Source organism: Theropithecus gelada, chromosome 11, assembly GCF_003255815.1.
Source record: "Theropithecus gelada isolate Dixy chromosome 11, Tgel_1.0, whole genome shotgun sequence".
Classification (NCBI taxonomy): Eukaryota; Metazoa; Chordata; class Mammalia; order Primates; family Cercopithecidae; genus Theropithecus; species Theropithecus gelada.
Window position 1 is genome coordinate 122,323,757 of NC_037679.1, and position 23,045 is coordinate 122,346,801.

At 34.7% G+C, this 23,045-nt stretch overlaps 1 protein-coding gene across 11 annotated transcripts in view; it reads left to right on the plus strand.

The window, feature by feature from the left end:
- CCDC91 (coiled-coil domain containing 91) overlaps positions 1–23,045 on the plus strand; it is a 398,587-nt gene that overhangs the window by 113,892 nt on the left and 261,650 nt on the right. For 7 of the 11 annotated variants that reach the window (XM_025403279.1, XM_025403278.1, XM_025403277.1 and 4 more), the window contains 3 exons: positions 5,054–5,208; positions 6,158–6,361; positions 7,076–7,180. In XM_025403279.1, coding sequence (XP_025259064.1) covers positions 5,054–5,208; positions 6,158–6,361; positions 7,076–7,180 — 464 coding nt within the window. Of the gene's footprint in view, positions 1–4,017; positions 4,107–5,053; positions 5,209–6,157; positions 6,362–7,075; positions 7,181–23,045 lie in introns of all 11 variants that reach the window. The other 4 variants (XM_025403285.1, XM_025403286.1, XM_025403283.1 and 1 more) reach the window with 2 other exon arrangements.

A 23,045-nucleotide genomic window follows, 5' to 3' on the forward strand; every position in this document is an offset into this window, starting at 1 on the left:
GATGTCCTTTCTGTTTGTTAGTTTTCGTTCTAACAGTCAGGACCCTCAGCTGCAGGTCTGCTGGAGTTTGCTTGAGTTCCACTCCAGACCCTGTTTGCCTGGGTATCAGCAGCAGAGGCTGCAGAAGAGTGAGTATTGCTGAACAGCAAATATTGCTGTCTGATCATTCCTCTGGAAGCTTCGTCTCAGGGGTGTACCCGGCCGTGTGAGTTGTGAGGTGTCAATCTGCGCCTAGTGTGGGATGTCTCCCAGTTAGGTTACCCAGGGATCAGGGACCCATTTGAGCAGGCAGTCTGTTCGTTCTCAGATCTCAAACTCCATGCTGGGAGAACCACACTACTCTCTTCAAAGCTGACAGACAGGGACATTTTCATCTGCAGAGATTTCTGCTTCCTTTTGTTTGGCTATGCCCTGTCCACAGAGTTGGAGTCTACAGAGGCAGGACGGCTTCCTTGAGCTGTGGTGGGCTCCACCCAGTTGGAGTTTCTTGGCCACTTTGTTTACCTACTTAAGCCTCAGCAGTGGCGGGCGCCCCTCCCCCAGCCCTGCTGCTGCCATGCAGTTAGATCTCAGACTGCTGTGCTAGCAATGAGGGAGGCTCTGTGGGCATAGGATCCTCCCAGCGAGGCACGGGATATAATCTCATGGTGTGCCATTTGCTAAGACCCTTGGTAAAGTGCAGTATTAGGATGGGAGTAACCCGATTTTCCAGGTGTTATCATGGTTTCCCTTGGTTAGGAAAGAGAATTCCCTTCCCCCTTGCACTTCCCGGGTGAGGTGATGCCTCGCCTTGCTTCGGCTCTCGCTCGTTGGGCTGCACCTACTGTCCAGCACCCACTGTCCGAGAAGCCTCAGTGAGATTAACCCTGTACGTCAGTCAGAAGTGCAGAAATCACCTGTCTACTGGGTTGCTAATGCTGGGAGCTGGAGACTGGAGCTTTTCCTATTCCGCCATCTTTGCACCACCCAACGTTATTACTTTCTAGTTTCTTCTGTTATAATAGCTATATTCTCCTTATCATTTAATTTTGTATATTTGAGTTATTTCCCTTTTATTGTTAGCTACTATTTTGTTTAATTTTCATTTGAAATCCAGGATTTTGAATAGTTATATGTACCCTTTTTTCTTATTAATCTACTTCAGTGATTGCAGTATCTTTATTATTTTCCTTATTCTACGTTTTAAATTTTCTTTTTTGTTTCTTTTTTGTTTGAGCTGGGAATTTAATTTATTGTTTTTTGATTGAAGTGTTCCGGGCTATGAAGTTTTGTTTCTAATCACTGCTTTAGATGTTTCCCATTTATTGTTATGCAATGGTTTGTCACTATTTCTTAAAAATCTTGTAGTATCTTAACAGACAATGGAAAATTAGAATTATTTTGTGCTTGAGTGAATAATGGAATAGATGTGAAAAGATTTCTAGAAAAGCTTGTTTTGAATGTTGCCAACTTAAAACTTCAATGACAATTTCCATTTACTGAATGCTTACCATGTACCTGTCACTGAGCTAGGTGGTTGGTATACATTATCTCATTTAAGCTGTACAACATCATTTTGAGCTTTATTTCCCCATTTTCAGAAGAGGAAACTTTGGCTTAGAAGAGTTATTGTAATTTGCCTAAGGCTGCATAATGCATAAATTATTAATGTTTGAATTTCAATCCATTTCTGACTCTAATGCCTATGGCTTTTACCTAGAGAATAATATTGTGAGGTCACAGAGGTACTGAAGAAACATGGCATTGTCAGGGAATGTTAGTAATACTGTGTGACTGGAGTGAAGTTAGCACTTAGTGGTATCATTTCTGGCTTGAGCAAATGGTTTTTTGAGGTATTATTAACTAGATGGAAAACATGAAGCAAAACAGCTCTATATAAGATGATAGGCAGGTTTGGTATATCTGTTGGACACCTGAATGAAACAATCTGGTAGTAAGGTGAGTATAGATCTAGATTTCTGCAGAGTGATTTATACTGGAGATGTATTGAGTATCATTAGCTTAGAGGTGGTAATTTAAATAATGGATTTTGAAAGTGGTAATCCAGAATATTCTGTGCAGTGAGAAGATCAGCAGATATATGAAATAATGAAACTTGAGGTTTATTGGAGAAAGAGTCTGAAAAGGAATCAAGAAAATGGTATTCAAAGTGTTAGGTAGAAATATAGGAGATCTTGTGTAACAGGGACCAAAGGAGGAGTTTTAAGAAAAATGGAGGGTGATTATCATGTTCTCTGAAGAACTGAAGAAAGATAAGATCAGATGTGTTTATTTAATTTAATAGTATCTAATATGACAACTAGTATCTTAAATCCAGTGGAGTGATGAAGATTGGGTCGAGGAAGAAAATGGCGACAGGGGTTATAAACTGTTCAGGAACTTGGTTATGAAGAGAAAGGGTCATAGTACAGTACTAGTTAGTATGAGACTCTGGGTACCTTCATTGCCTCTCTCTACTGTCCTCCTTCAACCTCTCCCTTTCATCTCTGTCTTTTCCTCTTTTCTTCTTACTTGCTCCCATTCTTCCTGTATTCTACTCACTTTCCCTCCTTTCTCCCTAATATGATACACTTGGACATTTAATGTTACAGGAGAAGAATTTAACTTGGGACAGCATGACATCTTATCTTATGCCTATAAATATGAATAACGTACACAAATATTGAAATAGGTGTTAGATCAGAATGAAACTGTTAATAGTTTCTTGAATACAGGATCACAGCCACATATATACCTTTAAATAAACATACTTGCTTAATAAATTTTAATAATATTCTTTAAAATAATAAAATATCAACACTGTACTAAATGCTTTACATGTTTTCCACAATTTAAACCTTATCAGCAAAATCTCTGCCCATTTTATAGATGAGGACACTGAAGCACAGAGAAGTTAAGTAACTTGTCCATTGTTCTATACCTGGTATGGTAGTGTGGTTCTAGAGTCTATGTTCTTAGCCACAAGGCTGTATTCCTTCTCAGTCCACTATACTAGTTACTTGCATGCCTTTAAAAATTCATTAGTAATATTTTTGTTGTAAATTATGATGCAGAATTAGAAGTGGGAATATTTTGATGTTTTGAAGAAATCTCTTTCACTATTATACTTGTATAGAATAGTGAAGATTAGAAAAACATAATTTCTGAAGTAGGGATACCAAGTACAAACATGAATTAAAATTTCGCTTTTCTGTTATTTGAGTTAAAGAATTGAAATGCCTGGCCGGGCACGGTGGCTCATGCCTGTAATCCTAGCTCTTTGGGAGGCCGAGGTGGGTGGATCAGGAGGTCAGGAGGTCAGGAGATCGAGACTATCCTGGCCAACACGGTGAACTCTGTCTCTACTAAAAATACAAAAAGTTACCTAGGCTTGGTGGTGAGCGCCTGTAATCCCAGCTACTTGGGAGGCTGAGGCAGGAGAATTGCTTGAACCCAGGAGGTGGAGGTTGCAGTGAGCCGAGATTGCACTATTGTACTCCAGCCTGGGAGACGGGGTGAGATTCCGTCTTTAAAAAAAAAATAAAAAAGGAATTGAAATGCCTGGCCAGGCGCGGTGGCTCATGCCTGTAATCCCAGCACTTTGGGAGGCTGGGGCATGCGGATCACGGGGTCAGGAGATCGAAACCATCCTAACATGGTGAAACCCTGCCTCTACTAAAAATACAAAAAGTTAGCCGGGCGTGGTTGCGGGTGCCTGTAGTACCAGCTACTCCGGAGGCTGAGGCAGGAGAATGTTGTGAACCCAGGAGGCCGAGGTTGCAGTGAGCTGAGATTGCACTACTGCACTCTAGCCTGGGCAACAGAACGAGACTCTGTCTCAAAAAAAAAAAAAAAAAAGCCTATGGGTGAAGCTAGACTATATTAATTATATAGTATGACACATAATGTCTCAAAAATGCAATATTGCTACATAATAAAAATGTATTTAAGATAATTGAATTCTTAGAATATCAACCACAAATTGATGTATTTGTTATTTTGTTTATATCTAACAGCCTTATAAATGTCTTTCTTCAGGGAAACATGCAATTTCCATTGTGAACTGCCTTCCAGAGTTTATGGTAGAACTTCACTGACGTTGCTACTGATGCCAATGTGGAATAAAGGTCTTTATAGTTTAGAAAGCAAAATGTATGAATGGGCTGTACCAAAAAATGACTCACTTTCCTTAAATTTTAACACACCTAGTACAAACTTATTTGAATTTTTAGAAAGAATATTTAAAAAGTAATATATGTATGACCTATTTATCTTGCTCATATCCGTATTTTTGTCCTATGTCATACTTGATATTTGGGTTTCCTTTCAGAACTTTTATATTTGAGCTCTAATCATAATCTAATTTTTTTTAAGCTAATTGAAAAAGAAAAATTATTATTTTTCTGTATGGACAATTCAGCAAACTTAAATTGACTTTATTTTAGCATGAAAATTCTTTTATTTGTCACAAAAGAAGACCTTAATGTAGATATTGTTGGATTAGTTGTTTCAAAGTAATTGATTTTTTCCCTTACTCATTTTATTGTTATAAATATTAATTGGTTGACTTGCCTACTGAGTCGTAAAGCCATTGAGTACATGGGTGCATCTGTATTGCTCACTGGTGTCTCTTCAGTCCCTAATGCCTATGACTGGCACTGGTAGGCACTCTAGTGCTTTTTAAAAAATTAAATGGGTTTTTCTGACTGAAATGAATGAATATATTATATATATAATATATATATTTTCTCATATATATGATATACTCATATATATATATGAGTATTTTCTCTATGCTAGAAATGTGCTTCTTATGGCACTATTACACTAAGACTTTATAAAACTATTTTGTTTGCCTGGATCTTACATGGAAATGTCATATTAAATTAAAAACACTAGTTTTACCTCTTAGAGATTAGGCCCTGAGAAATAGTCATAGAATCCTGATTTTTCACTCTCATTGCTTTTACTTTCCTTACTTTTTTCTTTTACTCTATTTCAGCTTCCGTTTTCTCTTTAATAATCCTATCCTTTTTGTTATTGTTGTTTTTTTTTTTTTTTTTTTTTTTTTTAGTATCTGGAGTCCATCTTTCACCATCTTCTCCTGAGATTGTACTGGACCATGACCACTCTTCTGCCATTGGCTGCCTCTCTTCTGATGCCATTATTTCATCACCAGAGAATACACCAGAAAACAGCATTGTGAGTCAGACTATTCCTAAAGCACAGGTAAAGACACGCATATTTTTAAAGGAGATGTGCATACTTAAAAAATTGCCTGCTAATTTAATTGATGTTTTTTAAATTTCTTTTTTAGCCAATTTGTCTAAAAGAAGTATTTCTGCAATAGAGATTCTAATTTTGGGGCTAATACGTAGAATTCAAAAAAACTAGATAATATGTTTGTGTTTCGTGGCACAATTGCAAAGTATTTAAGTAGCCTTAGTTACCAAAGTATGATTTGAGTATCTCTTTTATTAAACTTTACCTGGCTTTGCATTTCAAATCTTGAACTTGAAAAGGGAAATAATACAAAGAAGAATAAGTATTTCTCTTTTCAGCAAATCTTACCACATATTTTCAGGTATACAAGCAACTATTTCAATTTTAGAGTAAAACCCAAAAATATAGCAGTTATAAGGTTTATTCATTCAAATATTTTTTAAACCAAGCACTTATGCTAGCTGCTGGAGGTAGTCCCAATTTCTAAAGTGTTGTACACAATTTTGAGTCACCTGTTAATTTTGCGAGACAGTGATGATCAATAGAGGTCATTGATAAATTTCAGAGTTCGATTTACAGTTTAAAATATAAACAAATTCTAGGTCTGTGTGTAAATTTTAAGAACTGTTAACAACCAGATATGTCTATCCTTATTCATACATTTTCAAGTGTAGGAAAAAGTTTTAAGTCTTTTAGTGCATTGATAGCAAATTAAGGAATACTTTAGATTTCAAAATTAAGAGGAAATTTTGTTTCTTACAGCAAAGATCGGGTTGTTGTAACAGTTTGAGGTCTTCTCTTGATTTACTTAAAGGGTGAAATAATTTCAGAACCTTTTCAACAACTTAATTTCCAAATGTGGTTTCTAGTGCCCTTTGGATGTTTTCATTATTGGTATAGTGTAAACTTTCCTCTCTTGTGTATTTTTTTTTTTTTTTTTTGGAATGTGGTTTAGATTCAGCAATCAACACACACTCATCTGGATATCTCACTTTTTCCATTGGGTTTAACTGATGAAAAAAGTAATGGAACAATTGCCCTTGTGAATGATTCTGAGGATCCTGGAGCCAATGTATCTAACATACAGCTTCAGCAAAAAATTTCAAGTCTGGAGATTAAACTCAAAGTATCTGAAGAAGAAAAACAGAGAATTAAAAAGGTATATTTAAACTTGCCTAAAAAAATTTGATTTGCAAATATTAGAAATTTGATATAATCTCAAACTCTGATTAAAAGCTCATCAGAGGAAGAAGATACTTTTCTTCCTTGGCTGTAGGTTTAAAACAGTCATGAGCTAATCACTTGGAAAAGCCTTTGATGAGAAATGTATTTTACATACGTACTTTTAAAGATATGAACATCTTTTACTAGGTTTTTTCTAACTATTGCTTTCTTTTTTTGGTTTATTTTTATTTACTTTGAAAGCAGATAATATTGTATTTCTTATGAAGGGGTGAAATTTTGTGATATCAACTTTTCCCTATGGGAAGTTAGGCATCACGGGATATTTGACAAGAGTACTTAGGTATACAGCCATTTTAGTAAATTCTTTACTTATGCATTTTTCCCTGTGAAAATATCTGTCAAAAGAGCTTACCATATTTATAGAAAGTGTATCTAGAAATAGATTATGTTGATGAAATTAGTTCATGTGCTCATATTCATTTGTTGGAATGAGTAAATGTTATGTCCATGTTTGATATTGTCCTAGAAATTAGAGTGAAGCATGCAATTTATAATATCGTTAGATTTTAAGCCATACTTCCCATGGATTCTTTCTCTGACAAATGTTTTCTGATATGTTCATTGAAAAAACTAAATATATTTTAAGCCATTAAATATTACAAAGCTTGTATTTGGATTTTTGTTTTAGGATGTGGAATCATTGATGGAAAAGCATAATGTCTTAGAAAAAGGCTTTCTAAAAGAAAAAGAGCAAGAGGCCATTTCTTTTCAAGATAGATACAAAGAACTTCAGGTAAGGAGATTGAACTTAAAATTTAAAATATAAGCCTTTTGATGAAGCATGTGCTATAATTTCCAAAAGTGCATAATGAGTATCTTATGAATGAAGAATCAGTACTTGCTTAAATATATAAAACTGACCAACATGGGTTAAATTAATGGGAAGATGCCCATTTTGAAAAATATGAGTTTGTGAGTAGCCCCGAGGATTAGTAGTTTGAGGTTCAAACAATTTGGTAAGAAATACTCTGTTTCTAATGGATACATTTTGGGAACTGTTTATTCTAATTTTTGTTATAATAATTACATTTGAATTACATTTAGAATCCTGTAATCCAGAACTGAGATATTTAACTTTTTAAAATAAATTGTCTCCTTTTCTCCTTCCTAAATTTCCTTATTTATTTATTCTACAGTCTAACCTAACACAGTAAATGACAACTCCTTGCTGTTGATTGCTAAGACTAAAACTTGCACATTCCTTTTTGTACTTACTCAATGTCTGTTTCTTTAGCAGGATTTGTTGCCTGTATCTTCAGAATATCCAGGTTTCAACCGTTTATCATCATGGTCACCACTGTCAACATATTGTATATTATCATTATTTCTCCCTTGGATTACTAAAGTATATTCTTACTAGTCTTTTGCTTTTGTCACTGCCCACACGCAGACCATTCCCCCCATTGCAGCCACTGTGATCTGATTGAAACTTAAAGCTGGTCATGTCATTCTTCTGTTCTGAAACCTTCAGTGGCTTCTTATCTTACCCACACTAAAAGCCACGTCCTTAAACTGGTTTTCAAGGCTCTGTGTTCCCTTATGTCCCTTCTTCCTGTCTTTTCCTTGCCTCTTTTTCCTCAGTCATTTTTCTTTTTCCTAATATCCAGAGTACTCAGATTCCCTCAGATACCTGCATGTTTTTCTTTATAATCTTCAAGTCTCTGTTCAAGTATTACCTTATCAGATAAGCCTTTCCAGACAATGCTGACATCCTCTTCATCCACCTTATCATAGTCTTCTTTTTCTTCCTAGCACCTTTTACATTTGACAAATCATATATTTATTTGTTTATTTGCCTGAATTACTGTAATAGTCTCCTAAGTGGTTTTCTAACTTCCACTCTTGTTCTTTTCCATCATGAGTTTTCAATTCAGCAGGTAAGAGTAGTGTTTTAAAAATGTAAATCAAATCAGATCCCAGACTCAATTCCTATTTTCTTTCCAATATACATTTTCAAGCTTCTCCAGTTTACCCTCGGGTGTTTATTTACACCAAGCTTTACAATAAGGTATAAGTGAATGTGTGAGTATATGTGGGGAAGGACATTCTTTGCCTGTTGGAATGGTATGACCCATGATTCACTCACGTATCCCTGCCTGGAATGTTGTTCCTCCTGTAGATCAGTTTTTTAAAAATACAAAACTTGGAAATAAGGAAAAATGCAGGCAGTGTGTCTTTTCAGCACCTGTGATGACATTGTTTAATGTGCCCACCTCAGGCGTACTTAGGAGAATGTACTTTATTTGACTCACTGTTTACTCTTGAGTAAAAGTCTCAGATGTAGTGAAGTTACATGTTAATTTATAGAATTTTTTTCCCCTGAAGAGATGCAAATAATTCTGTTTGTTAGAAAAGATAACTTCAAAGAATATAATTAATTGCCCTGTAGGATATTAGTAAGTTTCATCTCTAACCTAGTGCTTTTAGTCTAACACTTCATGTTGTTAAATATCCTATCTAAATCCTGTTCTTCAAACGCAGTTTGAACCAGTCTTAGCATCTTATTCATTCGGTCTTACAGGATATTAACCAGTTTTGTCTCTAACTCGGTGCTTTTAGTCTAACACTCTATTGTTAAATTTCCTATATAAATCCTGTTCTTCAAATGCTTCTTGAACCAGTCCTAATGTCTCATTCGTTCAGTCTTAAATGATTAATTCATTAGTAAATGAACAAAATAAATCTTTGGTATATCTTCAATTTGTATTTACGTGAGTCAGATTAACTTTTTGAAAATTATACTTTTAACAGCTCTCGCTGAACTCTAGCTTCATTCTGATATTTGCTCAAATGCTACTCTTGTGGAGGCTTTTCTTAATCATGCTGTATAAAATAAGGCCCTATGTACTTGCTCAGCATTCCCTAGCCCTGTTTATTTTTTTCTTTCCCATACCACTTATTCCTACCTGTTGTTTTATTTTGATTTGTTTATTTTCTGCCTTTTCTCCATTACAATGTAAGTTTCTTCAGATTTAGAACTTTTCCTTGCCAGTAGTACCTGGCATATAGTGCATGTTCAATGAATACTGTTGGATGAATCAGTAGATGAACTAATATCATGCACCCTGCTCCCCAAGGACTAACTACATTGTGTATAGCCACACTTAGTGACCTCATCCTTGGACTTACGGTGCTTATTAAAAGGCATAGTACTGAATAATGAGGTAACTGTGTTTTTTTGTCTCCATTGAATGACTTATTCTGGACCCTTTAGTGAGACATACATCTTTGAGAATTCAGTTTTTCCATCTATAAATGGGAACAGTAACATATCAGAGAGACTATATAGAACCTAACATATATCACTTTGGGTTGTTTTTACGTTAATGACTAATATAAATGCCATCTGGCATTATCATTGTTGTCTCACTGCATTTACTATTAATAGTCATAATCTAGGAGTGATGACTTGAGTCTTCAAAGCTAGTTTGTTTTATAGGAATCTATACTTTCAAAGAAAACTTTTTTCTGATGACTTCAGTTTAGGACCAATAGGCTTCTCTCTCCTTTTTATAGCATGGGAATAAAAGAGTAACTTATGGAGTGTTAAACACCTTGGCTAAATAAATTATAGAAAAATGTACCAGGAGGTCTCATAGCCAAATCGAAGTTAAAGTAGGCATACTGTTCAGTTTATATGTCACCGTACCATCCACCTCTGAGGAAAGGATTTCTATCCTCAGTTCCTTCCATTCATTTCATGTGCCAATTCTTTGTTTTTTATTTGGTTGTCGTATTTTTCAGTTCTAAAATTTCCATTTGGCTCTCCTTCATGTCTTCCATTCTGTGCTGAAACTTTCTATTCTGTTTGTTTCAAGCATGTTGATAATTCCCTGCTGAAGCATTTTTATTATGGTTGCTTTAAAATCCTTGTTAGGAAAGTATCATCTCAGTGTTACCGTTGATAGTATTTTCTTGCCCAAGTTGAGATTTTCCTGATTCTTAGTATCATGAGTGTTTTTTAATTATATCCTGCATATTGTGGGTATTTTGTGTGACACCTTGGATCTTATTTAAATCTTTTATTGTAGCAGGCCTCATCTGATACTGTATAGTTTGGGAAAAGATTAACTATTTTGTTAATGTGAGGTGCGAGTAAAATGACAAGTTCTCCACTCAACCCCCTTTGATACCCTGGATAGGAAGGATACCACCTTACTCCTGGGATAAGGTGGGATTTCAGGGCTCCCACAGGCCTTAGCAGATGCGTCCCTCGCTGGGAGGGGGAGACGCGCCTTTTTACTGTTCCACGGGTGCCTTACCATGAGATTAGGGGCGACCTTGTTACCTCTGGATAGTTATAAAAGTTCTGGCTTCCCACTCAGCTTCCTCTGACACAGGAATGGAGGGTGAGAGAGTTTTTTTCCTTTTGGATGGGGGTAGAAGTCCTAAAACTGTCTTCACAACCACTTGGTTTTCTCTGATACCACATCAAGGTCATCTATGGGCACTTCATTGTTGCTGTGCAAGAGTGGAAATCTAGGCTCGGTACTTGGCCTTTTGTGACAGAGGTGGTTTAAAAATAAAGGTGAAACTTGGAAATAAGGAAAAAGGTGAGCAGTGTATCTTTTTAGTGTCCTATGGGGACATTATTCAATAGGCCTACACTATGACTATTTAGAAGAAGGTATTTTGTTTGAGTCATTGGTTACTATTGATTAAAAGTTTCAAAGTTAGGGCCATTTTTTTTTTCGTGGTATTTGGTTGGTGTGGGGTGTTTATTGTCTAAAAGCTTTCTGTCTTGCTAAATTGTGCCTTTCATGGCCTTTTTGCTACAGAGGATTGGCTTTTATTGGGGCTTTTGTGCCTACTGGTGTTTCCTGGTTGCTGGCTGTTCCACTCCCTAGTTTGGGATATATGAGGCTAAAAGAAAACTCACAGAACTCACTGCTTTGTCATTCCTTGGATTCCTAGGTCCCTAGTCGGTCTGCCTTCCCTCTGCGTTCCAGAATCCTCTTATATTTGCTTTAATAAAATGTCCAAACTTTTTAGCTGTATTTATTGACAGAAATAGGGAAAAGTATGTCTTTTTAACTTTAATCTGAAAGTGGGATAGAAAGCAACCTTTTAAATTTTAGGTATTCTTTGTTGTAGCTACATCAGGAAATTGATATCAAAACATTATTTTGAAACAGGTAACTTTGAGTTAGTTTTTTTAGGGGGGCGGGGGAAACTAATGAGCTCCCATGGAGTCATTCTAGATAGAGGAAGGATGGATAAAAATATATGGATAATTCAAAATGGGAGATAATACATAAATCTTTTTATCTGCTTTATATTTACTAAGTTTGTGCATATATATGAGTATGTGTTAGATATTCTGAAAGAGTATTTTCAACAGAAACATTTACATTGTGCTGTAAATACCTGATTCAGGAAGAATTTAGAAATCTTAGGCTTCCCTATTTGACCTTTCTGCAATCCAGTTCTTTCTGAGGGTTGTGGGCTTTTTTTTTCAAACTAACACAAAGTCGTTTCTACCTAATAATTTCTTAGGAATAGGAGATGTGATTAAATTTGTGAGTGTCAAAGGAGGCTACTGTATGTTAAATATCTATAGGATGAAATATTAGCAAAGTGAGTTTTTAAATAGTGATATGGTTTGGCTGTGTCCCCACCCAAATCTTATCTTGAATTGTAGCTTTCATAATTCCCACATGTTGTGGGAAGGACCTAATGGGAGATAATTGAATCACGGGAGTGTGTCTTTCTTGTGCAATTCTCATGATAGTAAATGTCTCATGAGATCTGATGGCTTTATGAAGGGAAATTTCCCTGCACAAGTTCTTTCTCTTGTCTTCTGCCATGTGAGATGTGCCTTTTACCTTCCGTCATGATTGTCAGGCCTCCTCAGCCAAGTGGAACTGTTGAGTCCATTAAACCTCTTTCTTTTATAAGTTGCCTAGTCTCAGGTATGTCTTTATCAGCAGTGTGAAAATGGACTAATACAAACAATGAATATATATATTAAATTTCTTGTTTGGATTTATGGTCTGCCAGTCATCCTCTAGATAATTGAGTCTTATTTATGACATATTTTCTGTAGAATATGGCAATTTTTAAATATCAAGGTATCTAACATACAGGTCTTTTAAATGTTTGTGGAGCTTAATTAAATGAAAAGAGTTATTTGTGATGACAGGAACAATATACTGGTGCCTGCATCTCTGTGGTATCCTAAATAAAGCACAACATTTAGGAGTCCAGTAAGATAATGCTAGATTAAATTAGCTGAGAAGTCTTTCTCCTTAAGAAATGTTAGTATGTGTATGTATTTATAAAGATAGTATGTTTAGTCTGGAAAATGTGGACAATATAGAAAAAGGAGAATAAAATTTATAGCTATTTCTCACCATGAAAATTCTCAATATTTTCACCTGATTTCAGAATACTGGGCTCTGAATTTTCAATTTTGAAAAATATACCCCTCTACTTAGGCTAGGGTTTGGATGTATCTTTGTCAGAATTTTGTCAGAATTTTATTCTAACAAGAGAGAGTAATTAATAAATGGAATGTTTGTAAAACCTTTAAACAAACTTTTTAAAGACAACATTAATGATTACAGAGAATTCTAACAGTGTTATTTTATGTGATATGGTCTGATTACCAGGATAGGTGGGGAGGCGTGAATGTGCCATAACAAAAGGAAATAAATACTGTGAACTCTATAGTACAATGGGGGTGTGTGCTATGTCCCCTTTTCCTGTTCTGTCCAGGGTGTGTAGCCTAACCAGAGGAAGAAAAGTGAGTCATGCTGCATTTATCAGAAATAACTATTTAAAGGACTTTCACAGAACTTGAATAGAGAACTCCTCATTTTAGTACAGCATGGATTCCAATCCCTTTTGTGTCCTTTCTTTGACTTCTGTAACAAGTGGGTCAACACCTGTGACAAGCACTTAGGAAACTTGGCAGCTCATCAGATAGCACATGTCCTCATGCTGCCACATTTCTAAAAATTCAGTAACCAGACACAGCTGGTTATAAAATTATTATCTTTGATAGTCGTCAGTATTGGTATCTATGACTAACTTTGGGAATTTTTTTGGTAAGCTTTTTAAAGACTGGACCTATTCTTTCACATTCCATTTTCTATTGCAGTGCCTCCTGGCTATAGCAGCTTGATTATTCGGCTTGAGAATTTAATTAAAAAAAAAAAAGTACTGTTTTATGAAAATAAAGTGTTTCAGAGGACCTTACATTTAGCTAATAAATGGATTTATACAGCCCCAGACTACTACTTACATTCTGTTGCTAATTTCACAGATTGTATTACTTAAGTACCAGTAGATATTAATCTCAATTTTTTCATGTACTCTTTAAAAATAAGTACTAATCAGGTATTGGACATTGAGCACTTAGCAAGAGGCTACTATAGTAATTGTGCTTTATAAATTTGGTTAAGGGGTAGATAAGATCAGTTGCTTGACTACCCAGAATAGTTAGCTACATAGATGATCTGGTATGTAGAGAATTTAGCAGTTATGCCTAGGTAACCCAAAATATAGTGTGTGGTCTTATGTAGGACTGGAAAATGCTGAAGGAGATGTTAGTATACATTAAACATCACTTGAAGACATTCTGTTTATTCACATATTTTTTGGCATGACTAAACACTGTGAAGATGTATTTTTGTCAGAATTTTAGTCTGACAAGAGAAAGAGTAATTAATAAATGGAATGTTTGTAAAAAATGAAAGAAGAATAAGGATTTTATGTTTTAGTTGGTTTTACATGCATTTCTTTTAGTAGTATATTTTATATTAGATTTGATGTTGGGAAATGTATGTATTTCTGTTGTTAGGAATCCTATCCTCTTCACAGGCCTTATAAAAGGAGAGTCACTGTGAGAGATGAATCATTGTGAGATATGGTCAAGTATTTTCTTTCTTATTTCAAAGCTAATTGAATGATTGAATTATTCAATCCATAGGTTAAACATGAAAATTTGGAAGACCTCTTTGTCAAGCTGTATTAGAATAATAAACATTGCCATAATAAGCATTTACATTCGTTAAAACATGTCTGTGTAGTCTAGAAAAGTTTATCCAAAACAAACAGGTAGAATTATTTACATAAAAAGAACATGTTAAGGATATTTTACTTAATGTGTCAGTTATATATTCTTTTTTTTTTTTGAGAAAGAGTTTTGCTCTTGTTGCCTAGGTTGGAGTCAGTGGCAAGATCTTGGCTCACTGCAACCTCCACCTCCTGGGTTCAAGCGATTCTTGTGCTTCAGCCCCCCAAGTAGCTGGAATTACAGGCATGCACTACCACACCCTGCTAATTTTTGTATCTTTGGTAGAAACGGGGTCTCGCCGTGTTCACCAGGTTGTTTCGAACTCCTGACCTCAGGTGATCTGCCCACCTTGACCTTCCAAAATACTGGGATTACAGGTTTGAGCCACCACATCTGGCCTTGCATATTCTTAAAAGTAAGACTTTCAGGTCCAAGTAGTAAGCTTGAAAATTTTGCTTTATACAGTAGTTTTCATGAATTTCTGCATTTCATCTGTTTTACTTCACTCATTTGACTTCCTTAAATTTTAGAACAATAATCTTCAATCCAGGCTCACATTATAATTTCCAGGAAAGTTTCAAAAAATACTAAGTTACTGGCTCACGCCAGTTAATGTATTCAAGTGATTCAAACATCGAAAACTGCATATAGTAAATAAGGGCATATAGTGAAAAGTCTACACCTCATCCTCTGCTATATCCACCTAGTTCTTTTTTCCCCTCAACAGATAATTCCTGTTTTTTTTTTGTATCCTTGTAGAGTATTTTATAATGCAAACCAAAGCCGATCAGAAATATACATATCTCTCCTTCCTTCTGTCTTATTTAGATAATAGTGTACTAAATATTTATTTAGTTAAGATTATTTCTTGGAGGCCTTTTCACAGTGACTCATATAGAAATTCTTTATTTTATGAACATCTGAAATACTTGATTTTCTTGTATCATAAAACATTGCTGTCAAAGTCTGATACCAATCTAATTCTTTTTCCAGTTTCTTGTTATATCCTGGTTTTGGTTATTTTTGGTTGATTCCTCTAGGTTTACAATATGTCTTTCTAATATATGTAGTTTCAATTTCTTACTTTACCGTTTTAAGAAGTTATTACGTTATAAATTTAATGTTTGTTTTATTCTCTGACTGTCTTCCTTATGGTGTGCCTGTTATTTGTATGTTGGATAGTCTTTGCCTTCTACATTTGTCTAAAACTTCACTCCTTTTTATTGCTTCGTTTTTTTTTTATCTAAAATTTGCTCCCCCTTTTATTCTTTAGTTTACATAATCATTTCTGAAATGATTTATTCTGTCATAATTCTTTTCTAAAATCTCTCATCATTTCTGAGTTGTTCTAACTTTGTTTTATGTTGTTTAATCTATTTTATCATTTTCTGAGTGTCTTTTAGCTCACTTTGTGTTGAGTTTTTAATTTTTATTTTTATTTTATTTATTTATTTATTTTTACTTTTAGCCAACTCACACCAATTTTTTTTTTTTTTTGGCTATGCTTTTATTTTCTGTAGGGCTGTCATTCTGTTCCTTCTTTTTTCATATAATAGCATTGTATGGGATTCAACTAATGCTCTTCTGTTGTTTTTACATGAAATTAGTTCTCTTAAACTTCTTAAATGAGTCATTTAAGATAGTGTTTTCTCTCATTTTAAAATCCTATGTTTTTGTCTGATTAAAAAATATGGTAACAACATTTTATAATTTTCTGACTTCATTTACTTCTTCCACTTTTATCTTGATCCTCTTTTTCTTCTCTCTCTATTGTCTCCGGTTTGGTCAATTTGGATTTTCCCAGCAATGTATCCTCAGTGTGGGGCTTTATCTTGAAAGTATTTAGAGTTTTTTTCGCCCATTGACTCCTTATTGAAGACCACTTGTACTTACCTGAAATTGTGTAGACTTCTCTCAGTTTCAGCTACTGTTCTTATCTTGGCATGCTGACCTCTCCAGTGAGTTTCTGTCAGCCATTTCAGAGTTTTCATGTCTGCCTGATGTCCTATTACTTTTATCTTTTTTCCTGCACAGATTCGGATGCCATACACATCTTAGAACTATTGATGGTTTGTCTCACCTGTTCATATTTTGGCATTCATAAGGGATATTGTGAGATATAGATTTGTGATAGAAATATTTCAGTTTGTGCTTCTATTTTTTTTAAAAATGTGTTCTCTGAGGGATTTTTGAGACATCTAAAAACCATACCTTTGTTAATACCGTATTCTTAGATTCTTTTTGCTGCTGATTGCTATTAAAGGGAATTATGTGTGGTGAGAAGGATTAAACACATGCTTTCCCTGAGAATGCTTATTTTTTACGGAATTAGTAGTAGATGACTGGGACTTGGCGTTCTTAATCTCATAGCAATAAAAAAACTTAAATAAAACTTGAAACATATTTTATTTATTTTTGTGTACTATTAAGCACTTATGGGTGTCTGTGTCTGTAAGAATTGTTGAAATGAAAAAAATGTTTGGAGAATAATGATTTTTTCAAGTAGTTTTTTATTGTTTATTTTCACCTTGAGTTTTATAGAAAATTGATCATACATTTGCCTAAGAGCCACTAAATTTGACAAGCTTCATGGTTTTTTTTTTGTTTGTTTTTTAAGAGAAGATGATGAACTAGTTTTATGTCCGTGTGTAGGGTGAGTGCGGTGATTACAAGCATATCTGTAGAGTTACTACTTATTTGATTCTGTGCACTGAAACATATAACTTGTATTTGTACCTTTTTTTAAATCAGTATTTGCAGGTACTGATTACCAGCACCATGATTGATGTTCCTAATAAGCACCTTAAGTCATTTCTTTCCTCACCAAAGTATTGATTTATAGAATAAACGTTTCACTTTTATACTGTTTATCCTCATTCACTGTCTTTATTCTCTGATTAGCAGTTAGCAACTTAAATAAAATAAGGGCCATTTCACAAAAATAAAAATTTATTTTTAAAAATGAAAATAGCTTTAACTGTTTTTTTAATTAAAAAAACTAGCTTATTTGATACCATTTAAACAATGAGAAGAGTATACAAATTTTATTAATTTTATCACCTAAATATGCAGTTTTTAATAGAAACAAAAACAATTTCTTTTTTTTTTTTTTTTTTTTTTTTTGAGACGGAGTCTCACTCTGTCGCCCAGGCTGGAGTGCAATGGCCGGATCTCAGCTCACTGCAAGCTCCGCCTCCTGGGTTCACGCCATTCTCCTGCCTCAGCCTCCCCAGTAGCTGGGACTACAGGCGCCCGCCACCTCGCCCGGCTAATTTTTTGTATTTTTTAGTAGAAACGGGGTTTCACCGTGTCAGCCAGGATGGTCTCGATTTCCTGACCTCGTGATCCGCCCGTCTCGGCCTCCCAAAGTGCTGGGATTACAGGCTTGAGCCACCGCGCCCGGCCTTTAAAATGTTTTCAAAAGAAAAATCAAGTAAACTGTTTTGGTGAATTTAAGCAAATAAACTTCAAATATTTTAGCACATAGAAAATAAAAAAATTATGCTTATAAATGTAAAAATAGTTCCATGATTTAAGCAAATTAGCAAACCATTAAACAAATTTGCAGCAGAAAAAAAGTATTAATGCCAAAAAATGGATTAGAAGTTTCCACCTTAAATTTAGTTGCTTACATTCTCAAGATTCTTTTTTTTTCTTTTTTTTTTTTTTTTTTTGAGACGGAGTCTCGCTCTGCCGCCCAGGCTGGAGTGCAGTGGCCGGATCTCAGCTCACTGCAAGCTCCGCCTCCCGGGTTCATGCCATTCTCCTGCCTCAGCCTCCCGAGTAGCTGGGACTACAGGCGCCCGCCACCTTGCCCGGCTAGTTTTTTGTATTTTTTAGTAGAGACGGGGTTTCACCGTGTCAGCCAGGATGGTCTCGATCTCCTGACCTCGTGATCCGCCCGTCTCGGCCTCCCAAAGTGCTGGGATTACAGGCTTGAGCCACCGCGCCCGGCCACATTCTCAAGATTCTGCATAAAGTCTCTTAAGCAAGCATCTATTCTGTCAGCAATAATTCCGCCTTGGATAAACCTCGTTGGCTATGATACTGCCATTGTGCAAAGTTAAACATTTATTCTAAATACTGTTGTCCCTCGGTATCTGTGAGGGCTTGGCTCCAGGACCTCCCTTAGATACCAAAATCCATAAATGCTCAAGTTCATGATATAAAATGGCATAGTATTTGCATATAACCTGTGCACATCCTCCTGTACACTTTAAATCATCTCTAGGTTAGTTATAATACCTAATACAATGTGAATGCTGTGTAAATTGTTGTTATATTGTATTATAATAATACAATATAATAATAACAAGAGAAGAAGTCTATATATGTTCAGCACAGTTGCAATTTATTTCTTCTGAATACTTCTTCCCCCCCAGTTGGTTAAATCCCTAGATTCTGTACCTACAGATGCAGAGGGCTGACTATCTTCACCTGGCCTTACAATTTTTACTCATTTATTATTGTGAGAGATTCAAGGCTGGATGCTGAATCTTCATATTTCCTTGCAAAGTTAGACAGTATATGACCTCTTTTGATCTATGCTAATACCAAGGTTTATATGAATACATTTCAGAAATGCTATACTATTATGATACTTTTTCTATGACATTATTTCATCTCTTTTCTTATAAATTTAAGAACTCTTTAACATGGTCTTTTCAGGAACATATAATTTGTTAGAATATGGTTTTAACATTTATTTACGGTTACTCTATATGCTATTAGGTTGTTTATAAGTACATTTATCACTTTAGAGGGATATATTTTATCTCCTTTACTTGATAGTAAATCACCCAAGGAACATTCCCAGAGTGCACACAGACTTTTTTTTTGTACTCAGTAAATGTTTTTGAGAAGTGCTTAGTGAGGTTTTTTTTTTTTTTTTTTTTTTTTTTGTGCTTAATGGCAATGCCACAAAATAGGAAAACATGGACTTACAATGTGGCTAAGCCTCATCCTCATGCAGTGGTGAAGCAAACCCGTTATTTTTGAATATTCTAGTTTACAATCTCAAGGGATATATTTACTGTATTTCCCTACTTATCTGAGGGCAGACTTTGACCTCAGCCATTCTAGAACAAAGCCACAGACCTCAGCAGTAAATGAAGACTGGTTTGAAGCAAATTCTTACAAAATCAATAAACTTTATTTGGCAGGTAAGTATCTCAACCAGACAGTTACATATAAAATAAAGGAGAAAAGATACATTTGATCACAGTGGCCAGAAAAGCATGTTGAGGAGAAGACATGTTCAGAGTTTGGAAATTTGAGAAAATTTTGGTAAGGGTTAGGTGGCTCCCAGGGCCTTTGTTTTCTTTATATTCATTTGCTGAATTTTGAACTTTGGACTTTTCTCAGGTATAAGTGATTTAAGCGATATTGCTATATGTTGGTAAGAGTTGAAGAGCTGTACTCTCCTTTTCTCTTTGAATGTTTACTTTTGAGAAGGCCGTGTGTGTTTACATGTTCTGTTTGAGGGAAGAAGGGCATTGTGGTTTTGAAAGGAATAGGTAAGAAATCTACTATGTAAAACTGTTTAACAATGCAGAGAATGGTGTCCTGAATGGAAGAATGCTTACGTATAGTAAATGCTATTTGAGCATTTTTTTGCTTGGTTTAGTTTGTTCATTGCTACTTCATCTTTATTATTTAGCTTTCTATTTCAAAGCCACTTGCTGAGACAGGCTTTTTCTGGCCCTTCTGGATAAAGTAGTTCTTCTTCCCTGTATCCCACTCCTCTTTTATTTTCCTCAAAACTTACCCGAATCATACTTGTTTGTATAGTTGTTGTTTGGCTGTTTCTCTTTCCTCCCAGAATGTAAGTTCCTAGTGGGATAAATTGTCTTATTTAACCATGATATTATCAACTCCTAGGATAGTGCCTTGCGCAAGAAAAAAATGTTGGTTGGTTGACTGAAATGTGTGGTTTGTAGACTGCCATAGATTGAATGGTTTCCCCCTAAAATTCATGCATTGATGCTCTCATCCCCATTCTGATGGTATCTGGAGATGGGGCCTTTGGGAGTAAATTAGGTTTAGATGAAGTCATTAGGATGGGGTCCTCATAATGGAATTAGTACACTTATAATAATAATAATAGACATCAGAAAACTTGTTCTCTATGTCTCTGCCATGTGGGAACACAGTGAGAAGGTAGCTGTTTTACAAGCCAGGAAAAAAGCCCTCACCAGAAAATGATCATGCTGGCACCTTGATCTTGGATTTCTAGCCTCCCAAATTGTGAAAAAATAATTTTTTATCATTTAAGCTACCTAGTCTATGTTATTTTGTTGTATTAACCTGAGCAGTCTAAGACATGGAGTATAGCTGTTTTATATTTAAAGGTATAGTGTATTATATCATTATGTATATCATATATTATATCACTATACATATATCACTATACATATAGTGTATATATGTGTAGTGTATAGTGATATGTATATAACTAGTGATATACATGTAGTGATGTAATACATCATAGTGATGTAATACACTATAGCTTTAATTTATAAATATATGGAGGAAGTTTTTGGGATACAAGCATTAGAAATGTTTATTTTCTTTAAAGCTAAGAAATGACTTCTCCCCTATTAAATAATATATTCTAGGAAAATACTGAATTTACTTTTAGCTATAGATACAGTATGGAAAGCATTCTAATTATGAAAAATAGATGTAATTATGTTACCTACTCCATCTGCATCTAAAATTACAGGATAGTTGCTAGGGAGTCTCACAAGTTAAAGCAGCATGTGAAATCACAGAGCAGCATGAAATCTGCAGAATCTGAAGAAAAGCACCCTTCATGGCAAACATTAACCTGCTCTCTACTGCATAGGAATTTGTGGATGTGGCAACAGCTACAGTCCTTCTTCTGCTTTGAGATGTTACCAATGACCTCTCACATTTAAAAAATCCTTGGCCTCTTCTTTTGCTTTTAATTCCCTGAAACCTTTCTTCTCTATCATTTTGGACTTTTTCCCCACTTGGTTTTTGAAGTTTCTCCCATTTTTTTATAGTTTCTTATTCTCAAGTCATAAGTTTCCATTTCTTTTTGGTATGTGTATATTTTCTGTGTGTCTGTTATACCTTCTGTGCTTATTTTTTCTGTGTCATACAAATTTTTTGAGGTTTTTCTTAAAACACATAATTTTTCTGGTAATATAGTCTAGTAAAAATTTCAAATACAGAAATCCATAACTTAGAAGCTAAGATGCCTATAATTTTATACTTTATGGATAACTTTTAGACAGATACTATTAACTTGTCTTCCAGAATATTGTACATATTTATACTTTCACCAAGAAATACATGCGAATGCCTATTTTACTATATCCTTGCCTACTGGGTATTGCCAGACTTTTAATATGCCAATTAGAGAAGTAAAATATATCTTTTTATATTTTAGTTTTTATATCCTTATTAGTATGTTAGATTTTTTTCACATGGCTGTTGATCATTTTCCCCTACATTTCCTGTATCTTTTTATTTTTAATTAAAAAAAATTCTGTTTATCTTAAGTGATTTATAAGAAACTTTATATATTAGGATTATTTACATTTTTGTCATATATTCTGGAATATATGATAATTTTTTTTTTGTTTTTTATGTTGATAGCTTTTTCTACAGTTAATTTAAAAAATTAACTCTAGTAAATTTTTGTTTTTTTATGTTGATAGCTTTTTGATAGTAAATTTTTTAGTATATAATGGTATATACTATTACTATATATTTTAGTATATAATAGTGTAAGGGTAGTCTCTTATATATGAGTTTTGGGTTAGAAAATATTTGTCTATGTTTAATTCCAGTCATTTTGTAGTTTCATTTTACATTTAACTTTTGATCTATCTGGACTTTCTATTGATAGAGTGAAATAGAGTCTAATTACTCCTTTCCCCACACAGTTAGCTTGTTACCGTGACAATATTTGTAAAACAGTCCCTCTTTTCCCTTATTTGGAATGCGCCTTTGCCATATACTAAATTTCTGTATCTACTTAGATATATTCTGGATTTGATTTCCATTTCTGTTGATACGTGTCTGTGTATTCCTGTGGTAGTACCACCTACATTACTGTTTTATTGTACATTTAGAGATTTGATAGGGCTATGCTTTCTTTTCTTAACTATTCTTGCCTGTTACTCTTAACAGTTGAATTTAATAATCATTTAATCAAGGCTTTAAACCCTGTTGCGATTTTGATGGAAATTTTGTTAAATTCATAGATGTATAGATGCAAAATGGACACTATTCTCTATTTTTAATCCTTCTGTTTAATTATAAGATATGTTTCTTTTGGCAGGGCATGGTGGCTTACACCCATAGTCGCAACACTTTGGGAGTTGGAGGTTGCTGTGATTTGACTGCACCACTGCACTACAGGCTGGGTGACAGAATGAGACCTCATCTCTTAAGAAAAAAAATGCCACCAACAGTGTAAAAGTGTTCGTATTTCTCCACATCCTCTCCAGCACCTGTTGTTTCCTGACTTTTTAATGATCGCCATTCTAACTGGTGTGAGATGGTATCTCATTGTGGTTTTGATTTGCATTTCTCTGATGGCCAG